This window comes from Asparagus officinalis, chromosome 5 (genome assembly GCF_001876935.1).
Source record: "Asparagus officinalis chromosome 5, Aspof.V1, whole genome shotgun sequence".
In the NCBI taxonomy this organism is placed as follows: domain Eukaryota; kingdom Viridiplantae; phylum Streptophyta; class Magnoliopsida; order Asparagales; family Asparagaceae; genus Asparagus; species Asparagus officinalis.
In genome coordinates, this window is record NC_033798.1 from 3,572,373 (window position 1) to 3,593,947 (window position 21,575).

At 38.6% G+C, this 21,575-nt stretch overlaps 1 protein-coding gene across 1 annotated transcript; it reads left to right on the plus strand.

Moving 5' to 3' along the window:
* Positions 1,012 to 18,154, plus strand: LOC109841091 (probable glutamyl endopeptidase, chloroplastic). The gene is made up of 15 exons (XM_020409957.1): positions 1,012 to 1,291; positions 1,847 to 2,063; positions 2,148 to 2,258; positions 2,843 to 2,888; positions 2,968 to 3,074; positions 3,151 to 3,654; positions 4,847 to 4,975; positions 5,878 to 6,174; positions 6,264 to 6,722; positions 7,743 to 7,808; positions 8,427 to 8,487; positions 8,566 to 8,715; positions 9,132 to 9,269; positions 10,974 to 11,272; positions 17,775 to 18,154. Coding segments are annotated over exons 1-15 (2,817 nt in total). The 5' UTR covers positions 1,012 to 1,059; the 3' UTR covers positions 17,776 to 18,154.

A 21,575-nucleotide genomic window follows, 5' to 3' on the forward strand; every position in this document is an offset into this window, starting at 1 on the left:
TTAAATTACAGAAAAAATTGAAAGGATAGATGAATCAGTCGGAAAGTTGTTAATTTGATTAGTTAGAAAACACATGTGTATGATTGTTACGAATTTGTAATTTTAAATTAGCATACGCATAATAGACAATAATAACTTATTTATAATATTATCAAAAATATTTAATTTTCAAAACATGGCCATAGATACAGGTTCTTGATACCTTAATTTTAAATCAGTATAAAAAACCTTAATTTTAAAATTAGTGAAAAAAACCTATAAACTGCTTAACACATGAGTTTACAAAATAGATGGACTTTTCTATAAAAAACTATGAACCGTACAATGTTAAAGTTCAAGATTCTACCCCCAATAGTGATGAAGGATGGGGCCTATATGAAATTTATCCTATTTTCGCCTTTGTACAGCAGGACCAAAGGGATCAATCAACCGTGTTATTCGCTAATCAATTTTACAAAGTTCAAGGGGTTCTGTGCAAAATCTCTAAAATTTAATGGATTTTTTGAAAATTGCCCTTCATCTATAGTCAACAAGACGACACGAACACAAATGCTAAAGTGGAAAGGTGAAACTATAGAAAAAAGGGAGAGGGAGTAAAGATGAAAAGATACTAAAAAAGATTCATTCACGCGAACCACATCTCTCTTCCGTACAAATGGGTGAACACAAGATTTACTATTCATGTTACAATAAATACCACAGTAGTATTTACTATAGCAGTAGCACTGTAGCAAACATGGAACTGGATTTTTGAAAAAGATACTGTAGTACAGGAGAATACTGTAGCAGAGGTGGGATATGACTGTACCTCAAAAAAAATAAAAAAACACTGTATCAGTTAAAACCGGGATTGCTGTCGCGGGAAAAAAATACACCTTGCACACTACTAAATAAAAGAATAGCAATTCGTAGCATGAACAAAATATCTTACTACCAATGAGGGGGGCCAAAAGAAGAAGCCAACAAAAGGATATACCAAAAAAAAAAAACAAAAAAAAAAGGAGATAAAGAAAGCGGCAGTAGAAAAGCTAGTGACCAGAGACCCTCATCAAGTTAATAATGCTGCTTAATAGAGTCTACAGTCGATTCTCTCTCCTCTCTATAACCCACAATCTCCCTCTCTCTCCTCCTCAAATCCCAAAAACCTGCTTTCTTCGATTCCATCGCAGGAATCCAACGAAGCCCATGAAGTCCAGCGTCGTCTCCAGGTTCTCAAATCTCGCGCCTCTCTGTTCTTTTGCCGAGAAGAGCGCGGTTAACCCTAATGGGTCCGTTGAGGGAGAAGGAGAAGGTACCCATTGATTCTTTTTATGTGGGTAGTTTTCGTTTGTTAAGATGCTTGGATTTTGACTGAAAAGATTGTATCTTGATGATCTGGGTCTCTGTAATTCTACAACTTTTATGTGGGTTTTGGTTTGATAATGGTTGTCGTGAAATTGTGCTCACGTTTCACGTGCAAAAATAATTGTTGCTTTGTACTTATCTAATTGTGCCTTTGATTGGTATATGATACTTCTTAAATGTGCTGAAGTCTATGATCAAGTTTTTCGGATTATAATTTTCCTTTGATTAGCTCAAGATTTCGCATGCTATACAGTGATTTATACTAGCTACTATGCCAACTGAGGGTTTTGAGAGTATAATCTTGTAGATATGTCCACATTGGTGCTAGTCCTCCTAACATGTATAATTGATATGCACGAATAATCAAGTCGTAACCGATCAATTCACCTGTGGTTTCATTTGGTGTAGATAATTGGTTGATAGGCCGCAGATATCGGCTGTTTGGTACTCAAATAATTAAGTGTTTAACCAATTAATTCACCTGTGGTTTTATTTTCTGTAGACAATTCATCTCTACCCAATGGATATCGTCTTCCTCCAAAAGAAATCAGAGATATTGTCGATGCACCTCCTCTTCCTCTGTTGTCATTTTCGCCCCACAGGGATAAGATCCTTTTCCTGAAGCGAAGATCTCTACCGCCTTTATCAGATCTTGCAAGACCCGAGGAGAAACTTGCAGGTGTGCGGATTGACGGGAGTTATAATGCACGGAGCAGAATGTATATAGTTCATCCTGAGAAATTTGTATTCAACTTAAAATGATAAATTATGCATCTCGGATTGAGTTTGAAATTTGTGCCCAGGTCTTTCTACACCGGGATAGGGATCCATTCTCTATCTGATGATGGCACGTTAGGTCCTGAAACAGAGGTCCATGGTTTCCCGGATGGTGCTAAGATCAACTTCGTTAGCTGGTAATTTCCAACTTGGTTCTTTTATATGCCTACTATCTCTAGTTTGGGTTAATTATGCAAAGCTCATTCCTAAATTTTCGTGTTGTTGCTAGCTTTATTGAGAGGCATCAGAACGCATCCAACTTCTGATCCTCTCCTATAAATGTATCTCAGTATCTTTGGATCTGAGAGCCATATAGTTCTTTTCACGTAATTTCGCAGCTATTAAGTGCTTTGGTCAAGCTTTCCGTGAAGTTTTATGCTGCATGGTCAAACTAGTTTGTAGCCAAAAATAGGATTTAGATTATTATGAGGGCTCTTTTGTGATCCCCTGCTTTGTTAAAATATTAAAATCGTGTAAATTGGCTATCGTCATTGCTGGAATTTTCTAGATACGTGCTAGTTGAAAAGCTGATTTTCTCATTAGGTTTCACTCTCTTCTTCAGGGATGGGATCCTGCTTTCCTAGTCTTATTTGTATGCATTTTAACATATTATCTATTAGATTATTGGTTTCTCATACTTGATTCTCTTTAAACTTTAAAGTAACACTATTGCATAAACCATATGCTTTCTGTTGTTAATTATTTCCTTTTACCAAACCAGGTCACGTGATGGTCGGCATTTGTCCTTCAGTATTCGAGTTGATGAGGTAATAAGATGAGACTTTAAGCTGCTAGTTCATCTTGTTGTCACCTAATTCTTGTTTAACATTTTGTATCTTTAAGTAGGAAGATAACAGTAGCAAGCTACGAGTATGGGTTGCTGATGTGGAATCAGGAAAAGCTAGACCACTTTTCCAATCACCAGATATATACCTAAATGCAATATTTGACAAGTAACTTTCAGTTTCCATTCTTGGCTAAACTTATTTTTCTTTTGTGTCCTAATTTTTCTATTGATGGCTATTACAGCTATACTTGGATCGATAGTTCAACGCTACTGGTTTGCACTATTCCTCTTTCTCGTGGAGCACCACCTAAGAAGCCCTTGGTTCCCTCTGGCCCAAAAATTCAATCTAATGAACAACAAAACATTATTCAAGTTAGAACATTCCAGGATCTTCTCAAAGATGAATATGATGAAGATTTGTTCGATTATTATGCCACTTCACAGTTAGTGTTGGCCTCTTTAGATGGGACAATGAAGCCCATTGGTCCTCCGGCTGTGTACACATCGCTAGATCCTTCACCTGATGAGAACTATCTATTAGTAACCTCAATCCATAGGCCTTATTCTTTCATTGTACCATGTGGAAGGTTCCCAAAGAAAGTTGAGCTTTGGACTACTGACGGGAAGTTTGTAAGAGAAATTTGTGATTTGCCTCTTGCTGAAGATATCCCAATTGCTTTTAACAGTGTGCGCAAGGGGAAACGGTCAATTAACTGGAGGGCTGACAAGCCTTCAACTATTTACTGGTAATCTCAAGCTTCATCACTGCTATAGCTTAGGTATGTATATATACATATGTGTACGCATGTATATATACATATGTGTACGTAGGTATATATACATATGTTGTACACATGTATATTTACATATGTGTACACATGTATATTTACATAGCTTAGGTATGTATATATACACACACACATACATATGTACATACATACATACATATACATATATGTATCTATGTGTGTGTGTGTGTGTATATATATATATATATATATATAATATTAGGATGTAGTCTTAGATTTTCATAATTGCCTTGCTTGTACTTTTTGCTTGTCAACTTTGGACAGATGAAATCTTTGTTGACAATTATGTTTGTAGTTTTGTGTTCTTGGCTTTTGTATAATTGTTTTCCTCCAGATATATCCTTATTAGACTTGAGTTTGGTAAAAAATGCTGAACTTAGAAATTCTGTTAGGACCACAAAGCATTCTTATCATAACTTGCAGTAAAGACGCATAAGATATCCAATCTAAGATGTATTTAACAAGCTACTATGTGTAATAAAAATCTTATGCAGAAATACTATAAAGCAATAAAGCTTGTGCAGAAATATTATAAAGACATGACATGAAATTGGTTGCTGTTAGATCTTTTGAGGCAGTGTTATTGATATGTTGGTAGCCATTGTTTGTGATGCCTCATAGCAAGATGCTGAGCACATAATAAAGACTTTCTTTCTTCTAATAATTAATTTCAATCAAACATTTTAAAGTAGATGTAGTTCACTTCATAATCTTGAAGTGATGAGTTAAACATTAAAAGGAAACCAAGAAATGAATCATCATCCTCAGCTAAGCCTTTCACAGTCAAAATTTTTCTGTTATGGTGGAACAAGAAGTTACAATTGTTCGTCAGCTTGAAATTGACCCTTGAGTTTGTAATGGATCCCAGCTATCTAAACTATGGATATGAGAGGGACTGCATTTGAATTCAGTTCCAGAAGACAATAAGACTTTTCCTATGGTTTCTTTGTTAACACACGTAATGACAACCATATAATTAACTCCTAATCATGCATACTAGCTTTCGTTATGTTTAGAATACTATGCTTGGTATTTCATATTTGTGTCATGTGAAATTCAAAATTTATATTCTGCTACATACTTGAAAATGCTTAATTTTCCATCCTTATTGCTGATTTTGGTTTGCTAGGGTGGAGACACAAGATGGAGGGGATGCAAAGGTGGAAGCTTCTCCGCGTGATATAGTTTATATGCAATCTGCTGAGCCTGCAGATGGTGAAGAACCTGAAGTTTTGCATAAACTTGATCTTCGCTATGGGTATGTATACAAGAAATACATAATTGGTCCATCACTTTTAGTTGTTTTAGTCTAAATATTTGCTAAGAACTTCCGGCACTCCATTTACAAATTAATGAATGTTCTGTTGCATATCTACGTATTTTGCTTATGGTGTCACCTTATAACTTCATTCTCCTTTTGGTATTTGCTCAGTGCTTACTTGAAGTATATGCACATGCTGGCGTCTTCACTGTACCAGGAAAATTCAATATCTTTAAGTTCTACTTTGTTTGTTTCTAGGTAGATAATCACCTAACAAGGTAGTCAATTTGGATACTTGTCCCCGCCAATTTCTGTATTCTGTGGCCCTTTATCTTATTCTAGTGTTCAGCTTTTTCCTGTTATTTATATGCTTATACATTTGGAGTTTCTTCAAAATCTTTGTAATCCATTGTACTGGTTGGTTTGTAGGTTATTTAAGATGTTGATCTTACTCTTTTAAAAACTTTGGATGAGAATTTTCACTTTAGATGCAAGCATGCACTTTTCTTCAAAATCTTTGTAATCCATTGTACTGGTTGGTGTGTAGGTTATTTAAGATGTTGATCTTACTCTTTTTAGAACTTTGGATGAAAATTTTCACTTTAGATGCAAGCATGCACTTTTCTTATCTGGCCGCCTTGTTGGATTAGCCTAATTTGTCCTCAGATGTCTTGGCACCTCATCCCATCAAAGTCTTTCCAACCTGCATGGTTTGGCTATGGAGTATTATAAGTCAAAAAGTTCTAGTTTTCCTCCGTTTACTTTAGTTTCTTTTTATCTTTGGAACACTCTTTGATGGACTTGAATGCGTAGAAGTGTTCACTCACTGGAACCCAAAGTTGGAAGTCAGTCTTTCTTGTTGGTTACCATTTGATAGTTTAAATGTATGTTTTTGGCAGAGGTATCTCTTGGTGTGATGATTCTCTTGCATTAGTGTATGAATCTTGGTACAAAACAAGGCGAACTAGAACATGGGTGATCTCTCCAGACAACAAGGAGGTGAATCCTCGCATATTATTTGATAGATCTTCAGAAGATGTCTATTCTGATCCTGGATCTCCAATGCTAAGGAGAACACCGTCGGGAACCTATGTTATTGCTAAGATTAAAAGGCAAGACAAGGGGGGTTATCTTTTACTCAATGGAAATGGTGCAACCCCAGAAGGAAATATTCCATTCCTCGACTTGTTTGATATGTAAGTCAATTTCTATTTTCTAATATGTTCATTTGACCAAATTACTGGTTTCTGCTATATAACAAAGGAAACTACTATTTCTTTTGCAGAAATACAGGAAGTAAAGAGCGTATATGGGAAAGCAACAAGGAAAAATATTATGAAACTGTTGTTGCATTGATGTCAGATTACAATGATGGAGAACTGGACATGGATCAATTGAAAATACTTACTTCCAAAGAGTCAAAAACAGAAAACACACAATATTCTGTACAAATTTGGCCAGAAAAAAAAGCATTTCAGATAACAAAATTTCCGCATCCGTATCCACAATTGGCCTCATTGCAAAAGGAAATGATCAGGTATCAGAGGAAGGACGGTGTTCAACTTACCGCTACACTTTATTTGCCTCCAGGTTACAATCCCTCGAAAGATGGGCCTCTTCCTTGTTTAGTTTGGTCCTATCCTGGAGAGTTTAAAAGCAAAGATGCAGCTGGTCAAGTTCGCGGCTCTCCTAATGAGTTTGCTGGCATAGGTCCAACATCACCTCTACTTTGGTTGGCTAGAGGGTATGATATCTCTCACTCTTCTTGAGTAGTTATTTTCTTATTTTTTGTAAAATACACATATATTGAAGATTAGCAAAGTGTAAGAACAAGGGGAACTCTGATAGCCGACTTGTCTGTTAAAATTAACATGTTATTGCAAATATACTGAAATTATCAGACATATGCTGATAGAAATTCACAAGTCTTTACCCCTCTTACACTAGTGCCATTGAAGGCTCGTATGTTCTTCATTTCTTCTGGTTGAAATTGATAAACAAGCTTATGGAAGATATATTGGAGAATCGCATGTGGTTAACTTACGAGATGAGCACATGATTGGAATGCACATTTGATTTCTCTAAAGTAGCCTTTAAAGACAAGCATCTAAATACAGTTAAGGGGCTGGGCTGTAGTTATGGGAAATAGGCATGAGGATTTTGGGGGCGAGTCAGAGGATAAGATCAAGGGAGAAACTAGTGGAAAAGGAGACAGAAATTTTGATATTTAGTTGTTAAATAAAAGATGAAAAGGGGTTTCTTGACCTATCCTGAGTTGAAGTCTGCTTGATGACATGCACAAGGAACATTACTTACCTCTTATGATTGAATTTCTTCATAGAGTAGAAGTCCAACAATATACTATTTGATATTTCACTATACCATGTTCAACCCCCTTGATAAGTGTAAATTACTTTTGTTTGTGGGGCTAGGCCAGCTAAGACTGTTATGCCAGCAGCCTGTCACTATTGAAGCAGTTGTTTTTATGCTTCCTTGAATATCTTGCCTTTCTTAGTGCACATGTCAATGATGAACCACCCCCATTGTTATATATTTGTATAACGTCACGAGTGTTCTTAATCTCTCATGCACTGAAGATACTGAGAAACTTAATGTGTTGTGTGTCTTAATATACATCTCCTATCTGTTAACTGGAGATTTTAATTTTCTTACTGAATTCAGATTATACGTTTCCTTTCTTGATATGTTGAATTATATACGTGTTGAATACATATGAGAAATTTCTCCATCTTCTTCCTTACAGATTTGCTATTTTATCTGGACCAACAATCCCCATTATTGGGGAGGGCGATGAAGAGGCAAATGATAGGTATGCTGGTATAGTTGTTTCTTACTATCTTCACTATGTTATTTAGCTTAGGATTATTGAAATTCAGGGATCAATGCTGTAAAATAATTTAATTTGGTGACAAATGCTATATATAGTATATACTAATAATTCTTGAGCTCTTCTGCCTGGTACTGGGTTATTTATTATCAACTTCATGCTTTAATCATCTTAAAATGAGTTTTTTTGGCAGCTGGCAAATGTTGAAGAGAAAGATTTGTACATAGAATAATGCTAGCATTTTTGGTATGCTTACATTCTTGATCAAATCTGCAGCCAGCACTATACATTTAGTGTTTCAGTTTTTTGCATGCCAAGAACTTGATTTGGGGAAACTTCAATATTTTTATTTATTGCCATGCTGAAACGAACTTAATATTTATTTATTTTATTTTTAACAAAAAAAATTGTTTTTGGCCTGAATGTTAATTGAACAGGACAAAAGACAGTAATATTATCCAATATTATCTGCTTGAACTATTTCTGAAGGCTATCCCATATTCCCCTGGAAAGAATAATTGGAACTTGCTCATTAGCTGAAAATCAAATAGATATTTCTGGACTTGTCACTAAATTTGTCTCAATATGGCGTTTGAATAGGTATGTTGAGCAACTGGTTGCTAGTGCAGAGGCTGCAGTTGAGGAAGTTATAAGGAGAGGGGTGAGCTTCATTAATTTTATCAGAATATTATTTGATCCTTTCTACATAAATTATCTTATTTGCATTTGATTTTTTCAGGTGGCACATCCCAATAAAATTGCTATCGGGGGTCATTCTTATGGGGCATTTATGACAGCTAATCTCCTAGCACATGCCCCCCATCTTTTCTGCTGCGGTGTTGCTCGTTCTGGAGCTTACAACAGGACGCTAACACCTTTCGGATTCCAGGTTGAGAGATTTATAAACTTATGAAAGGTTTTTTCCCCATATTATCTCATAAATCTACAATATTTTGTAATTAGTCATAAAATTGTTGAAATTACTATTGGATCCCCTAGGCTTATATCTTGCTATTGCTACTCTTTATTGGAGGGATTAATTTGAAGCCACTTATAGGAATTGGGGGACCTAATAGCTATTTCAATGATTTGAGGGGCTAACCTTTTGGAATTAGGAGACTTAGTAGCAATTTCAATGATTTTAGGGACTACTAAATATAGTAAAGATTTAAGGGACCAACATTGGAAAAACTCTTTTAGGGACTACTGAAAATAGTAAAGATTTAAGGGATTAATTTTAAGGGACAATTGTTCTCTGATTATTATATGGAATGTCTTTAATGGTTAGTGGCTTTCTCTATCTAGAACGAAGACAGAACACTTTGGGAGGCTACCAATACTTATGTCAAGATGAGCCCTTTCATGTCCGCAAACAAAATTAAGAAGCCAATTCTACTAATTCATGGTGAAGAAGATAACAACTCTGGAACGTTGACAATGCAGGTAGGCAAAGGCTCTTCTTTCTTGAGTTTTAATATTTTATTTCATAAAGCACTGAAATGATTTGTTCCTTACATTTATTTCTCAGACTCTTTCTTAACAAAAGTTTTTTTTTAATAACACCGCTCAGACAAGTAAATGAGGTAGATGAGCTGAGTCCATAGGTTACATTTTAAAGAAGGTTAAGCACATATTAAATAACTATTAGAAGTTCTAAAATCCCTGGGAACAAAACTAAATAGTTGAAAGTCGGCATGAAGTATTATGCTCTTGCAATTCACCTCTCTTACAAGAGTGTCCCAAAAACTTGGTCAAGAGCATAACATTCAGGAGTATGGTGCCGAATTTGACCATGACCAATCAGAATCATGTTAAAGTTCGGTTTTAGGAAAATTTGTTTGAACCAAGGTCGTGTGAAAATGATGAAAAAGGAAGAGGAAATGAAGAATAGTTCTGATGTGTTGCTAAGGTTTCAGAGAAGTGATCCAACCAGTTTGGTTCTTATAGGTGGTTCTTTGGTTCTCTGGAGCTGCATGCAACTAGGACCTTTTGGATCAGTTATTGTTGTTTGTTTTATTACCTAATAAATGCAGTTGCAACAATGCCTCCTATTGTAGCCAACAACTTAATGCAGATTTGGATGCAAGATGTAGTGGCAACATTTTTGAGCCGCAATGGGGTTTTGAAAAATTCAAAAAAAAAAAAAAAACATGATTTGTTAAATCAACCACCTAACACAATTGGAGTTGTAAACTGTAAAATTGTAAAACTGCCCCAAACAACTGCAACTACATGCGTCAGCATTATAGCAATTGCCATTGCTTGCAATTTACACTTGCATGGCAATTACGATTGCAATGAAGCAACGAACCAAACAACTCCTTACTTTGTTGAGTTTGGTTCTGGCTACAGCCATAGCGGTACAAATAATTTAAGCATTAAGCATTGTGTTTTAGTGTTTTAGAGCATATCTTTATGGTCTTGGTTTCGGTCTTCGTGAGATTTAAACTAACCAAACTTGAACTTAAATATCAAACTTGAACTTAAATATTTAAGTGTGATAAATATTTCGCATATAACCACTCCAAATTAATAGTATTTATAATCACACTTCATAAAGATTAAACATGAGTTATATCTTCAGAGATGCAAAGTATTCTTATACTCGGAACCTTTTTTAAATAGATTTACTGCAGTAAGTTATGCTTCATTTTACTTTTGGAATTTTTGTCTTTGCAATATAACACCCAATAAGCATCAAAGGGGACATGAGTTGCGGTTTTACAAATAGTAATCTCAACATGAAATGAGCGACAAATTTTTTTTTGTTTCCGTTATAATATTTACTTATTTATTTTCTATGCAGCGTTGGACCTAGAAAGAAAATAATACCACTATTAATGCTAGTCACTTTTGAAGTTCAAATCTGAGCTGTAACTGAAACTCCAATTGATTAGCTAAAACCGTTGCAAAAATGTGGGATTTTTTGTTGAAGTTGTGCATCCATGAGCATTTTTCTGTTGGCATAACCATTTGAGCTCTCAAATTCAATCATGCATTCTCTAGTTAATCATAATTACAGTTTTCTATAACCACACTTCTTGGTCCCCGATTTCCATGATATCTTTTTGTATCTCGTTCTAATTCTTTATCTTCATGCTACTGATAGCTATTTTCCTTGTCTTTTTCTCTCTCTCCCTTTTCCAGTCTGATCGGTTTTTCAATGCGTTGAAAGGCCATGGAGCCCTCTGCCGGTTGGTGATTCTTCCCTTTGAGAGTCACGGTTATTCTGCGAGAGAGAGCATCTTGCATGTGCTATGGGAAACTGACAGGTGGCTGCAGACTTACTGCATAGATAATTCAGATAAGCCTGTTGATCTCGATGCCCCTAAGTCTGACACTTCAGAGGATGTTGAGAAGAAGTCTTTTACAGCCAGTGGAGGTGTTCCAGATAGAGAAGGGCTCGAGCAGGACGAATCTCATTCAGTGACAAGATCGCTACTTTGGTAGGATTGATATTCTTGGCTAATTTTGTCTTTGTGGTTCAATGATTCTTGAGGGATTTAGTATAATTAAGATATTTCAGAGTTTCCTCTGATATCATGCTTTGATTATCACCAATACAGGATAAAAAAATACTAGCAGATTAAGGCTCTTACTCTGCGATTTCGTTCTCAAATGAAAAGATAGGAAGTATATTATTTAGGTAGGCTAGGTATGCTAGGTCCATGAAGAGAGTATAAGCTGGATGGCTTGCTGTTGGAGTATTTATGATTTTTTTACTTTTGTGAATAGAAGCATTTTTTTCTCGGTTATAGACAATGCTACAATCGGTAATCTATTGCATGTTCACATATTCACAATAGAAGGTACTGAAGTGCCAATTTTAGAAACTTCAGGCTATGCAAGTGCTGCTAAAAACAAGTGATGGTGTAAAAGTGCAAAGTAGGAGAAAGTATAAGGTGTCGCGCGCCTATGCGGAAGCGTTGCACGCACACACAACGAATTTGAGATCACGGAAGAAGAAAGCCACACACTTGCACAAACCAAGCCAATTACGACAAATCAAACCAAACACAGAGATATATGTGGTTCGGCAATTGCCTACCTCCACGGGGAGAGGATGGGGAGATTTCACTATATGGAGGAGAAATACAACGGGTTACAACTAACAAAATCACTCAAATATAACCCTAACCAAAGCTCTCAACTCCCTCACAATATCTCCCTCTCAAAGTGCTAAAAACAATGCTAATTCTCTCCTTTTCTCTCTTTTTAAAACCCTAAAAAACGTGGTCCTATTTATAATAAAACACAATCCCAAACAAAAGAGGATTCTAAAAACGAGTCTGCCACACCCTGCACCATGGTGTGGCAGAGGGTGTGGTGCAGGACAGATTCTGCCACACCCTGCACCGTGGGTGTGGCAGAGGGTGTGGTGCAGGACAGATTCTACCACACTCATGGCAGACACCACACCAGGGTGTGGTGGAGTCTGTTTTGGGTTATTCTTCACGTTTTTCACAATTCCTTCGCCGTTTTCACAATTCTCCACCTCGGCGAAGTGTTCCCAACACTGAGCCGACACCAACATGAGCACCAATGTGTCGTCTCTCTAAACTCGGCTGCACCAATGTGGTTGTCTACGTACCTCTTCTCCCAAGGGATCAAGCCACCCGTAGTTCATCCAAATGGCCGTCAACGACCTCAACAATCACGAATGTGTAACAAGTTTCGACAATGATCAAACTTGTTGTTCGGAACCACCTTAGTGAACATATCCGTCGGATTATCCTTCGTGTGGACTTTCACAATCTCCACATCGTCATTTTCAAGAACATCCCGAACGAAGTGATAACGAACGTCAATGTGCTTCGTCCTCGCATGAAAAACCTGATTCTTGGCCAAATAGATAGCACTCATGCTATCATAATAAATGGTGACGGACCGCTGCGATATACCAAGTTCCTCCAAAAGTCCTCGAAGCCAAATAGCCTCCTTCACAGCCTCCGTAACCGCTATATACTCTGCCTCCGTCGTAGACAAAGTCACCGTAGACTGTAAGGTGCATCTCCAACACACCGGCGCACGGATCAAGTAAACACATATCCCGTAGTAGACCGACGCTTATCCAAATTCCCGACATAATCCGAATCAACATATCCAATGCATAACTGCCCACCTGTAGTGTTCCGCTCATAAACCAAACCAACATTGAGCGTACCTCGAATGTACCTCAAAATCCATCTCACGGCGTCCCAATAACCCACTCCTGGATCGTGCATGTATCTTGACACCATGCTCACCGCCTGTGACAAATCCGGCCTCGTACATACCATCACATACATCAAGCTCCCAACTGCGCTCGTATATGGAGTCTTCGTCATCAACTCACGGTCTTCAACTGACTTCGGTGAAAGGCCAGCTGAAAGCTTCAAATGGGCTCTCAAAGGTACACCAACTGGTTTCGTATCCATGCTAACATGGAATCGTTGTAGAACCTTCTTCAAATAAGCCACCTGTGTCAAACAAATCTTGTTCTTCTTCTTGTCTCTGCCGATCTCCATCCCTAAAATGCGCTTCGCCTCGCCCAAGTTTTTCATCTCAAACTCATTCGAAAGCTGAACTTTCAACTCATCTATAGCTGACCTGGAACTAGAGGCAACCAACATGTCATCGACATAAAGCAATAAATAAATGTACGCACCTCCTCTCAACTTGCGAAAATACACGCAAGGATCAAACTGACTCCGAGTGTATAAATGACCAAGCATAAAACCATCGAATTGCCTATACCACTGTCGAGGAGATTGCTTCAAACCGTATAGCGATTTCTTTAACCTGCAAACCAACTTATCTTTCCCTGTAGCTCGGAATCCCAATGGCTGAGTCATATATATTTCTTCATCAAGATCACCATGAAAAAATACCGTCTTCACATCCAACTGATCTAACTCTAATCCATACTGTGCCACCAAAGCTAGCAGAATCCGATTCGAAGAATGCTTCACCACCGGAGAGAAAACCTCATTGTAATCAATACCTTCCTCCTGTGCATAGTCATTCGCAACCAACCTAGCCTTGAACCTCACTGGAGTGCCCTCAATGCCCTCCTTCTTCGTGTACACCCACTTGCACCCAATCGCCTTCCGCCCCTTTGGAAGCTCAACAAGCTCCCATGTATCGTTCTTATGAAGGGACTCCATCTCCTTCTGCATAGCCACCTGCCACGAATCAGCTTCCGAACTCTGCTCGGCCTCTCTGAATGTAGTAGGTACCATCTCATCGATACTCTCCACCGGAAGTGCATATGCAACTGTGTCGGCATACCGTGCTGGCACCTGTATGTCTCTTCTCTGTCTCCGAACCGCAATAGAATCATGAACCTGAGCCATCGGTCCCTGATCCTGCTCATGAGTATCCGTATCCTCCGCATCACCGTCGTGCTCGTCTAGCGTCACCTCAATCGGCACTCTAATGGATACTGCACCATCTGGACTCTGTGGAGCTGCATCAATCTCCACCACCTGCGAAATCTCCTCTGTCGGGTTGCTCTCCACCTGATGAGAGCTGGGAAGCTTCAAGATAGAAGCCTCATCGAATGTGACGTCCCTACTCAGCACAATCTTCTTATCAACTGGATCCCAAAGCTTGTATCCCTTGACACCACGCTTGAATCCTACAAATATGGCCTTCCTAGCTCGAGGTTCCAACTTATCAGTTTTAACATGATAATATGCAGGGCAATCAAATACCTTAAGCTGGTCATAGTCATGTGCTGTCTCTCCCGACCACATCTCCATAGGGGTCTTCCCCTCAATCGCAGATGAATGCAGCCTATTAATGAGGTGGCTCGCATAAGAAAGTGCCTCAGCCCAAAAGATCTTCTTCAAACCACTATGCGCCAATAAACATCGAATCTTCTCCAGCAAAGATCGATTTAACCTCTCCGCCACCCCATTCTGCTGCGGTGTATGACTAACTGTGAAGTGACTCTCTATGCCCTCATCTCGATATAGCTGCTGAAAGGGGTCTGAAGTATACTTGCCGTCGTTGTCGGACCGCAACGTCTTGATCTTTCTCCCAGTCTGCAGTTCTAATCTCTTCTTTCACTCCACAAATAAATCTAGGACTTCACTCTTATGCTTCATGGTGTGTACACCCAACATCGCCTAGAATAGTCATCAACGAACGTGACGAACCAATGTCGACCACCAAGTGATGCCGTCTTGGTGGGACCCCAAATATCTGTGTGCACGTAGTCCAAGATACCCCTCGTCCTATGAATGTCCGTCCCGAACTTCACCTTTATCTTCTTGCCAAGTACACAGTGCTCACAGAATTTTACTTTACCACTCTTGGCTCCCTTCAATAGCCCCTGCTTGCACAATGCCTGCAGTGATTTTTTACCTGTGTGCCCTAGCCTGTAATGCCAAAGTCTGCTCATGTCCGCCTCTGAAATAGCCGAAGCAACCTGGCCAATCTTGGTGCTCCCCTTCAGATAATAGAAATTACAACTGCGGACTTCCTTCATCACCACCAAAGATCCCTTAGTAACCTTCGCTACAGCATCCTCAAAGGTCACCCTGAATCTCTTCGCCTCCAAAGCTTCAACTGAGATAAGATTCTTCTTCAGTTGAGGAACGAATCTCACCTCCTTCAACTCACGGACTACTCCATCGTGCATCTGAATCCTCACAGTACCTATCCTACAAATGCCACAGGATTGATCATTTTCCATGACAACAACACCCCCGTCGAGTCTCTCAAATGATGAAAACCAATCTCGCCTAATCATTTTCCATGACAACAACACCCCCGTCGAGTCTCTCAAATGATGAAAACCAATCTCGCCTAGGAGTTACATAATAAGTAGCGCCAGAATCAATCATCCAATCCGATGCATCCAAATGGTTCACCTCCGGAGTAATCAAAAGAGAAAAACACGAATCATCGGAATCATCGCCTTTCGTAACGTTCACCTCATTGGCCTTCGGGCCCTTTTTCTTGCTATCCTCCTTCTCCTTGAGCTTCGGACAGTCTCTCTTCCAATGTCCATGTTTCTTACAGAATGCACATTGGTTCTTTGCTAATTGGTGGCGGCTTCTTGACTTTGACCTTCCTCTATTACCACCTTTAGGATATGAGCTTCTACCTCTCGTCGATAAGGCCTCTCCTGAAGTACTAGCGCGGGAAGTCTCCTTATCCTTCCTCCTCAAATCGTAGTTCGTCAATGCGTTAGTCACTTCACTATAAGTGATAGAAGATCTCTTGTTCAACAACGTAAGCACGAATGTATCATACTCCTCATCCAGTAAGGAGCCCAAAAGAATAATAGCCTTGTACTCATCCGTGATCTTCTCATCTACGTTCGCCAAGTCTGACAACAACTTAGTGTAGTTGTTCACATGAGCCGCAAGCGAGGTGTCTCGGGACATCTGGAATCTGAATAACCTACGCAGCAAATGCAACATGTTATCAACTCTCTTCGTAAGATACTTATTGTTGAGAATTTCCCACATCTTCATCGCAGACGTTACCCCAATCACATCATATTTCAGCTCCTGTTCCAAACAGGACCTGATCACCCCACAAGCATTCCTATTTATCTTTTCCCATACCGACTTTTCATATTTAGGTGGCCTCACATCGACCATGATGGTCTCCTCTAAATTTTGAGCATTGAGCGCATCCTGTACGTCGCTCATCCACAAAACAAAATTGATTTTGCCGTTATATTTCACTACACTAATCTTAGTGTTCTGAAAACCCACTTGAACTGTGCCGATCAACTTGCTGCTTTCACCAACTTCTTCACCCATAATCACAAATTCCAAATTGCAAGGAAAGATTCAAACTTTGAAAGGAATAAGAAATTACCCAACTGAACCCTAGATTGGATTCCAAATAGAACTCCTAACCACACGAGGAAAGCGAGATCTTCAACGGTAACTTCAAACCCTAACTCCACCAAAGCCTAGAACTCCAAGAACCAAGCTTCCAACTGGATCTTCCTCCACCTAATCCAAAACCCTAGATCTGAAATCTGAGCCCTGGTACCACTTGTCGTGCGTTTATGCGGAAGCGTTGCACGCACACACAACGAACTTGAGATCACGGAAGAAGAAAGCCACACACTTGCACAAACCAAGCCAATTACAACAAATCAAACCAAATGGTTCGGCAAATTGCCTACGTCCACGGGGAGAGGATGGGGAGATTTCACTATATGGAGGAGAAATACAACGGGTTACAACTCACAAAATCACTCAAATATAACCCTAACCAAAGCTCTCAACTCCCTCATAATATCTCCCTCTCAAAGTGCTCAAAACAATGCTAATTCTCTCATTTTCTCTCTTTTTAAAACTCTAAAAAACGTGGTCCTATTTATAATAAAACACAATCCCAAACAAAGGAGGATTCTAAAAACGAGTCTGCCACACCCTGCACCATGGGTGTGGCAGAGGGTGTGGTGCAGGATAGATTCTGCCACACCCTGCACCGTGGGTGTGACAGAGGGTGTGGTGCAGGACAGATTCTACCACATCCATGACAGACACCACACCAGGGTGTGGTGGAGTCTGTTTTGGGTTAATCTTCACGTTTTTCACAATTCCTTCGCCGTTTTCACATAAGGTACTAAGTGGTAATTAGCCTCCTTTTTTAGATATATGATTGGATTAACGTATCGAAAGATCCGAGTACTAAACAAGCTTAATGGTGTACAATGTTTTGTAATTTGACTGGATTGGATCGATAAATAATGTTGGGTGCTGGAATTCTGAAAAAAGAAAAACTAGTGTGCATAAGTCTTTTTATTTGTTTATTGAAAATCAGGTTTTTGGGCAAGCCTGTATATGCATGTATAATGAATATTTCCTTGTGAGTTCAAACATACTAATTAGTCAAATTACGGAATATTCAGCTATAGAATAATTACTGTATAGCTTATCATCCGTATATGCACCCCCTAATCAGGCTACGTCCTATGGCTATTTGCTGCAGATTATTGTATATTTCTTTCTCCATAAAGGCACAATAAGACATGGCCCCCACGTGTACCAAGCTTGAGCGCCATGGAGATTTGACCAGCAAACATAATGAAGCTTACTTGAAAAACAACCCTCATTCCGATTTAAGGAATAACAACACCCAGGCAAAATTACCCTGCATCAGGTCTAGTAATGTATCCATCTTTGATTCATTCTTTTTCAAATGGGGCCTTTCAGTTTCTGGTAACTGGACATATACGCTAATTTATTTATTCCTTTATTTCGATTAGTTGAGAAATTACTTGTGCTCATTTGTATGCCATGATTGTTGTTACAGACATTCGACTTATTTCTGTTCATTGAATGCAATTTCGAGCATCCTTTGCTTGTTCATAACCTCTTGCCTATGAAGCATCATTCACGTAAGGTTGATATTAGGGTATTATAGACAAACTTGGGAATGCTGAAGTTTCACAACCACACAATTTCGGCCAACAATGGCTACAAGTGAGAAACAGATCATATTTTTCAAGAAGCCCCCTCATAAAAAAAGGTCAACAAAAGAGACCTCTCATTATGACCGCTAATGAAACCATTGATCTTATATTGTAGTTTTCTTCTTCAAATGCCCATATATACATTTTCACAGATTTGGTAGTCGAACGGGAAAAATAGGGAAGAAATCATTGGATAACGTAAACCTCGAACCTTTGTGTAATTAGTCTGGAATTTTGATGCAGACATCTGATCAAATGTATGAAGAACGCACCTTCACTAGAAGACTACTGGTTTCATTAGTTATCATGGTAGAAATGTTTTTTTTTTTTTTTTTTGATTTCTTGAAAACATGATGTAGCGAAGGGGGTTTGTTGCAACATGATATTGTTGAATATTGAGGTCTCATCTAAGCAGCAAAATGAAAAGGGTGGATGGGTGTAAGCATAAGTGAAGAAAACTTAAAAACTTGTAAGCGTTGATCATGGTTAGTCGGAACAATTGGGATAACTTTGTGAAGTTCTAAACTTTACTGAGTTATGAAACTATGATATTATGTGGTCTTCACTGGATTTTTTTTTTAGCATATTACTCTTGTGATTCTGACAAAGATGAGTTTCTATCTCCTGCAATCAACTTCAACAGTATCTCATCTTATCTTGTTTCATGTCATATTGTTCTTCACTATAATCTTATCTCTATCAATAGTTTATGTCATCTTCACTCCAACCGACCATTCTTTTCATTCACATAAGAATCTTTCCTTTACGTTCTTATTGTCTCAGTGTTCATTTGTTAACGTAGGATTTGCTGCTTTAACCTCTTTTATTTATTAATTAGTATTGATTTCGGTTGATACCCTTTATCTTCTCTACTGTTACGCCATGGGTAGTGCAATCTTACTTTAAAGAGAAGTATAGAAGTTTGTTTTGACTGTGGAAATAGGATTTCAGAATTATGATAAAAATAGAAATTTTCAAAATCCTAACCTTTCCATATTTTGTGGCGAGGTTTTCTGACGAAGTAGGTTTGCTAACTAGACAGTAAACGGTAGACCCCAACAAATTTTTTCTGGAGACAAAAGAAAAACTTTTGACACAAGAGTTTTGTCCTGACAAACTTATTACAGCGGGACCCCTCTTTCCATTGAATTCCCTCGGTCAGGCCCCTAGCGGACGACTGGCAGGGGCAGGGGAGGATCTATATACAGTCCAGGGGGGGCCACGGCTCCCCCAAAATTTTGGGAAAAAAAGATATGATGGTTTCTGTAAAACCTCCTCCCTTAAAAATTAAAATATATTCATTCTTTATCTCAAAACCTATACGTCAAGACTAGCCTTCGAAACAAAATGGAGGATGATTTCCTCTCAGACGCATTAACGGTGTTTATTGAAAGAGAAATTGCTAAAAGTCTGAGCATTGATGCTATCATTGAAGAGTTTGAAAATTTTAAGGAACGTCGAATTCCTTTTAGTTAGAGAAGTTTTAGTTATAAAAAATTAGATGATGCTTATTTGAATATTTTCTACATAATTTTTGTCTTCCTCTTTTGAAATATTTTGGAGATATTGGCGTTGGCTATTATACTCGTTTTGTTTGGGTTGTGATGTATCTCTTGTGAATAAAATTGCATTAAGAAATTTTTTTATCTATCTTTTGTATGCGGCCCCCCCAAAACTAAAATCCTACATCCGCCCCTGACGACTGGTGACCGGAAAGGTTAACATAACCTTGGCCATTGCTTTTGATGCTTTTTGGATGATGACCAACACCACCAAAAAGAGGGGAAGGAAAAGGAGCCCACAGTGATTAAAAGTTTGCATCTCTGCGTCGGATAGTCACGTATAGGGCTCTCTTCAATCTTTGTAAAGAAGGTGGCCACTTGGCCTCCCCCTGTCGTATCACCAAATTGCGGATAGCCCCCCTGCATTTCTAGTGGTGCGGATAAGCCCCCTGGATTCTCAACTCCGTTAGTTTCACGGTAAGATGGGGGCTTTATGAACTGAAACATATGAGCTTCATAAACCATTACATATAACTAATTTAAATGTGAAAGCTCACGGAGTTGAGAATCCGGGGGTCTGTCCGTAATTTGGTAATGGTTTGGGGGTGTATCTGAAACTAGTCCTACTATAAATTATCAATACGTCCAGTGCATCTCATCAACACAATGTCCTCATCATATGGAAAGGGGTGATTGCAGGGGAATAACATAGCATAAAAGGGGAGGCACTTTCTGAGACTTGCACTTCGTGCTAAAAAATGTCAAGATTATGTCGACACCCCTTTTCTTCAGTCATTCCATCCTTTTCCTAAGTGGCCCTTTTGAGTAAAGTTACAATTGGACGGTCATTTTTTTTATCATAAATAGGAGAAAGCAAGAGAAAATTGTTGCAAATGGAAGTCCCAACTTCTCACTGTAGGCATTGGTCTAGTGGCACCCTTTCATGTAAAAAAAAGCTTGAGAGTGTGATGATTAGTGATTGCTCTACTTGTATTTGTTTCTGATGGGAATATGATTAATACTAAAGAATGATCGGGGATTAGCGGGTGTTGACATGACAGAATCCAAACAGCAGAACTATAGGATGTGTTTGGCTTCTAGAGATATGTAACTGTTTTCCGATGACTAGGTTTCTTGAATACATAGAAGCGTGTCAGAGGAGCTGCGGATTGGTCCCAACCAAAAACCCTCTGCCGCGCAAGTCAGTGTAAGGATTCTCAATCGAGAGACTTGATCTATTACTCATCATTCTTTTGGCGGAGGTAGTTAGGCCCCTGACCATGCTAAGGCATAAATCATGTTAACACATTGATTTTGTTTGGATTGTAGCTCTATGTAGATGCTGATCAGAGAGAGACTAGATTTCAGAGTCTAGATGTATAAGCAGTTGGGCTTGGGTCATAGGAGTACATCCTAGCAATAATTGGTACAACATTCCCTATGAGATCTTTGCTTTTTTAAGGGTTAATTGCAAACATACCCCTTGTAGTATCATCTAATTGTAAAGAGACCCATTATCGTTTTATTTGTTGCGAATAGAGTAGTTTAGTTCTACTTGTTGCAAATAGACCCTCATAGCAAAAAAAAAAAAAAAAAGGCTCTTAAAATTGTTAAAAATATTTGAGGAGACAGATAGAACCCCCTTAAAAAAAACTTCTATTGGTGATGATAGACACCCAATTGCTTTTTTTTCGAACTTTTAAAGGAGTCGTAAAAGTTTACTTAGGGGGTTGTATTTGCATTTGGGCCAATACTACAAGGGGTCTATTCACAACAAGCAGAACTACAGGAGGTCTATTTACAACGAATACAACT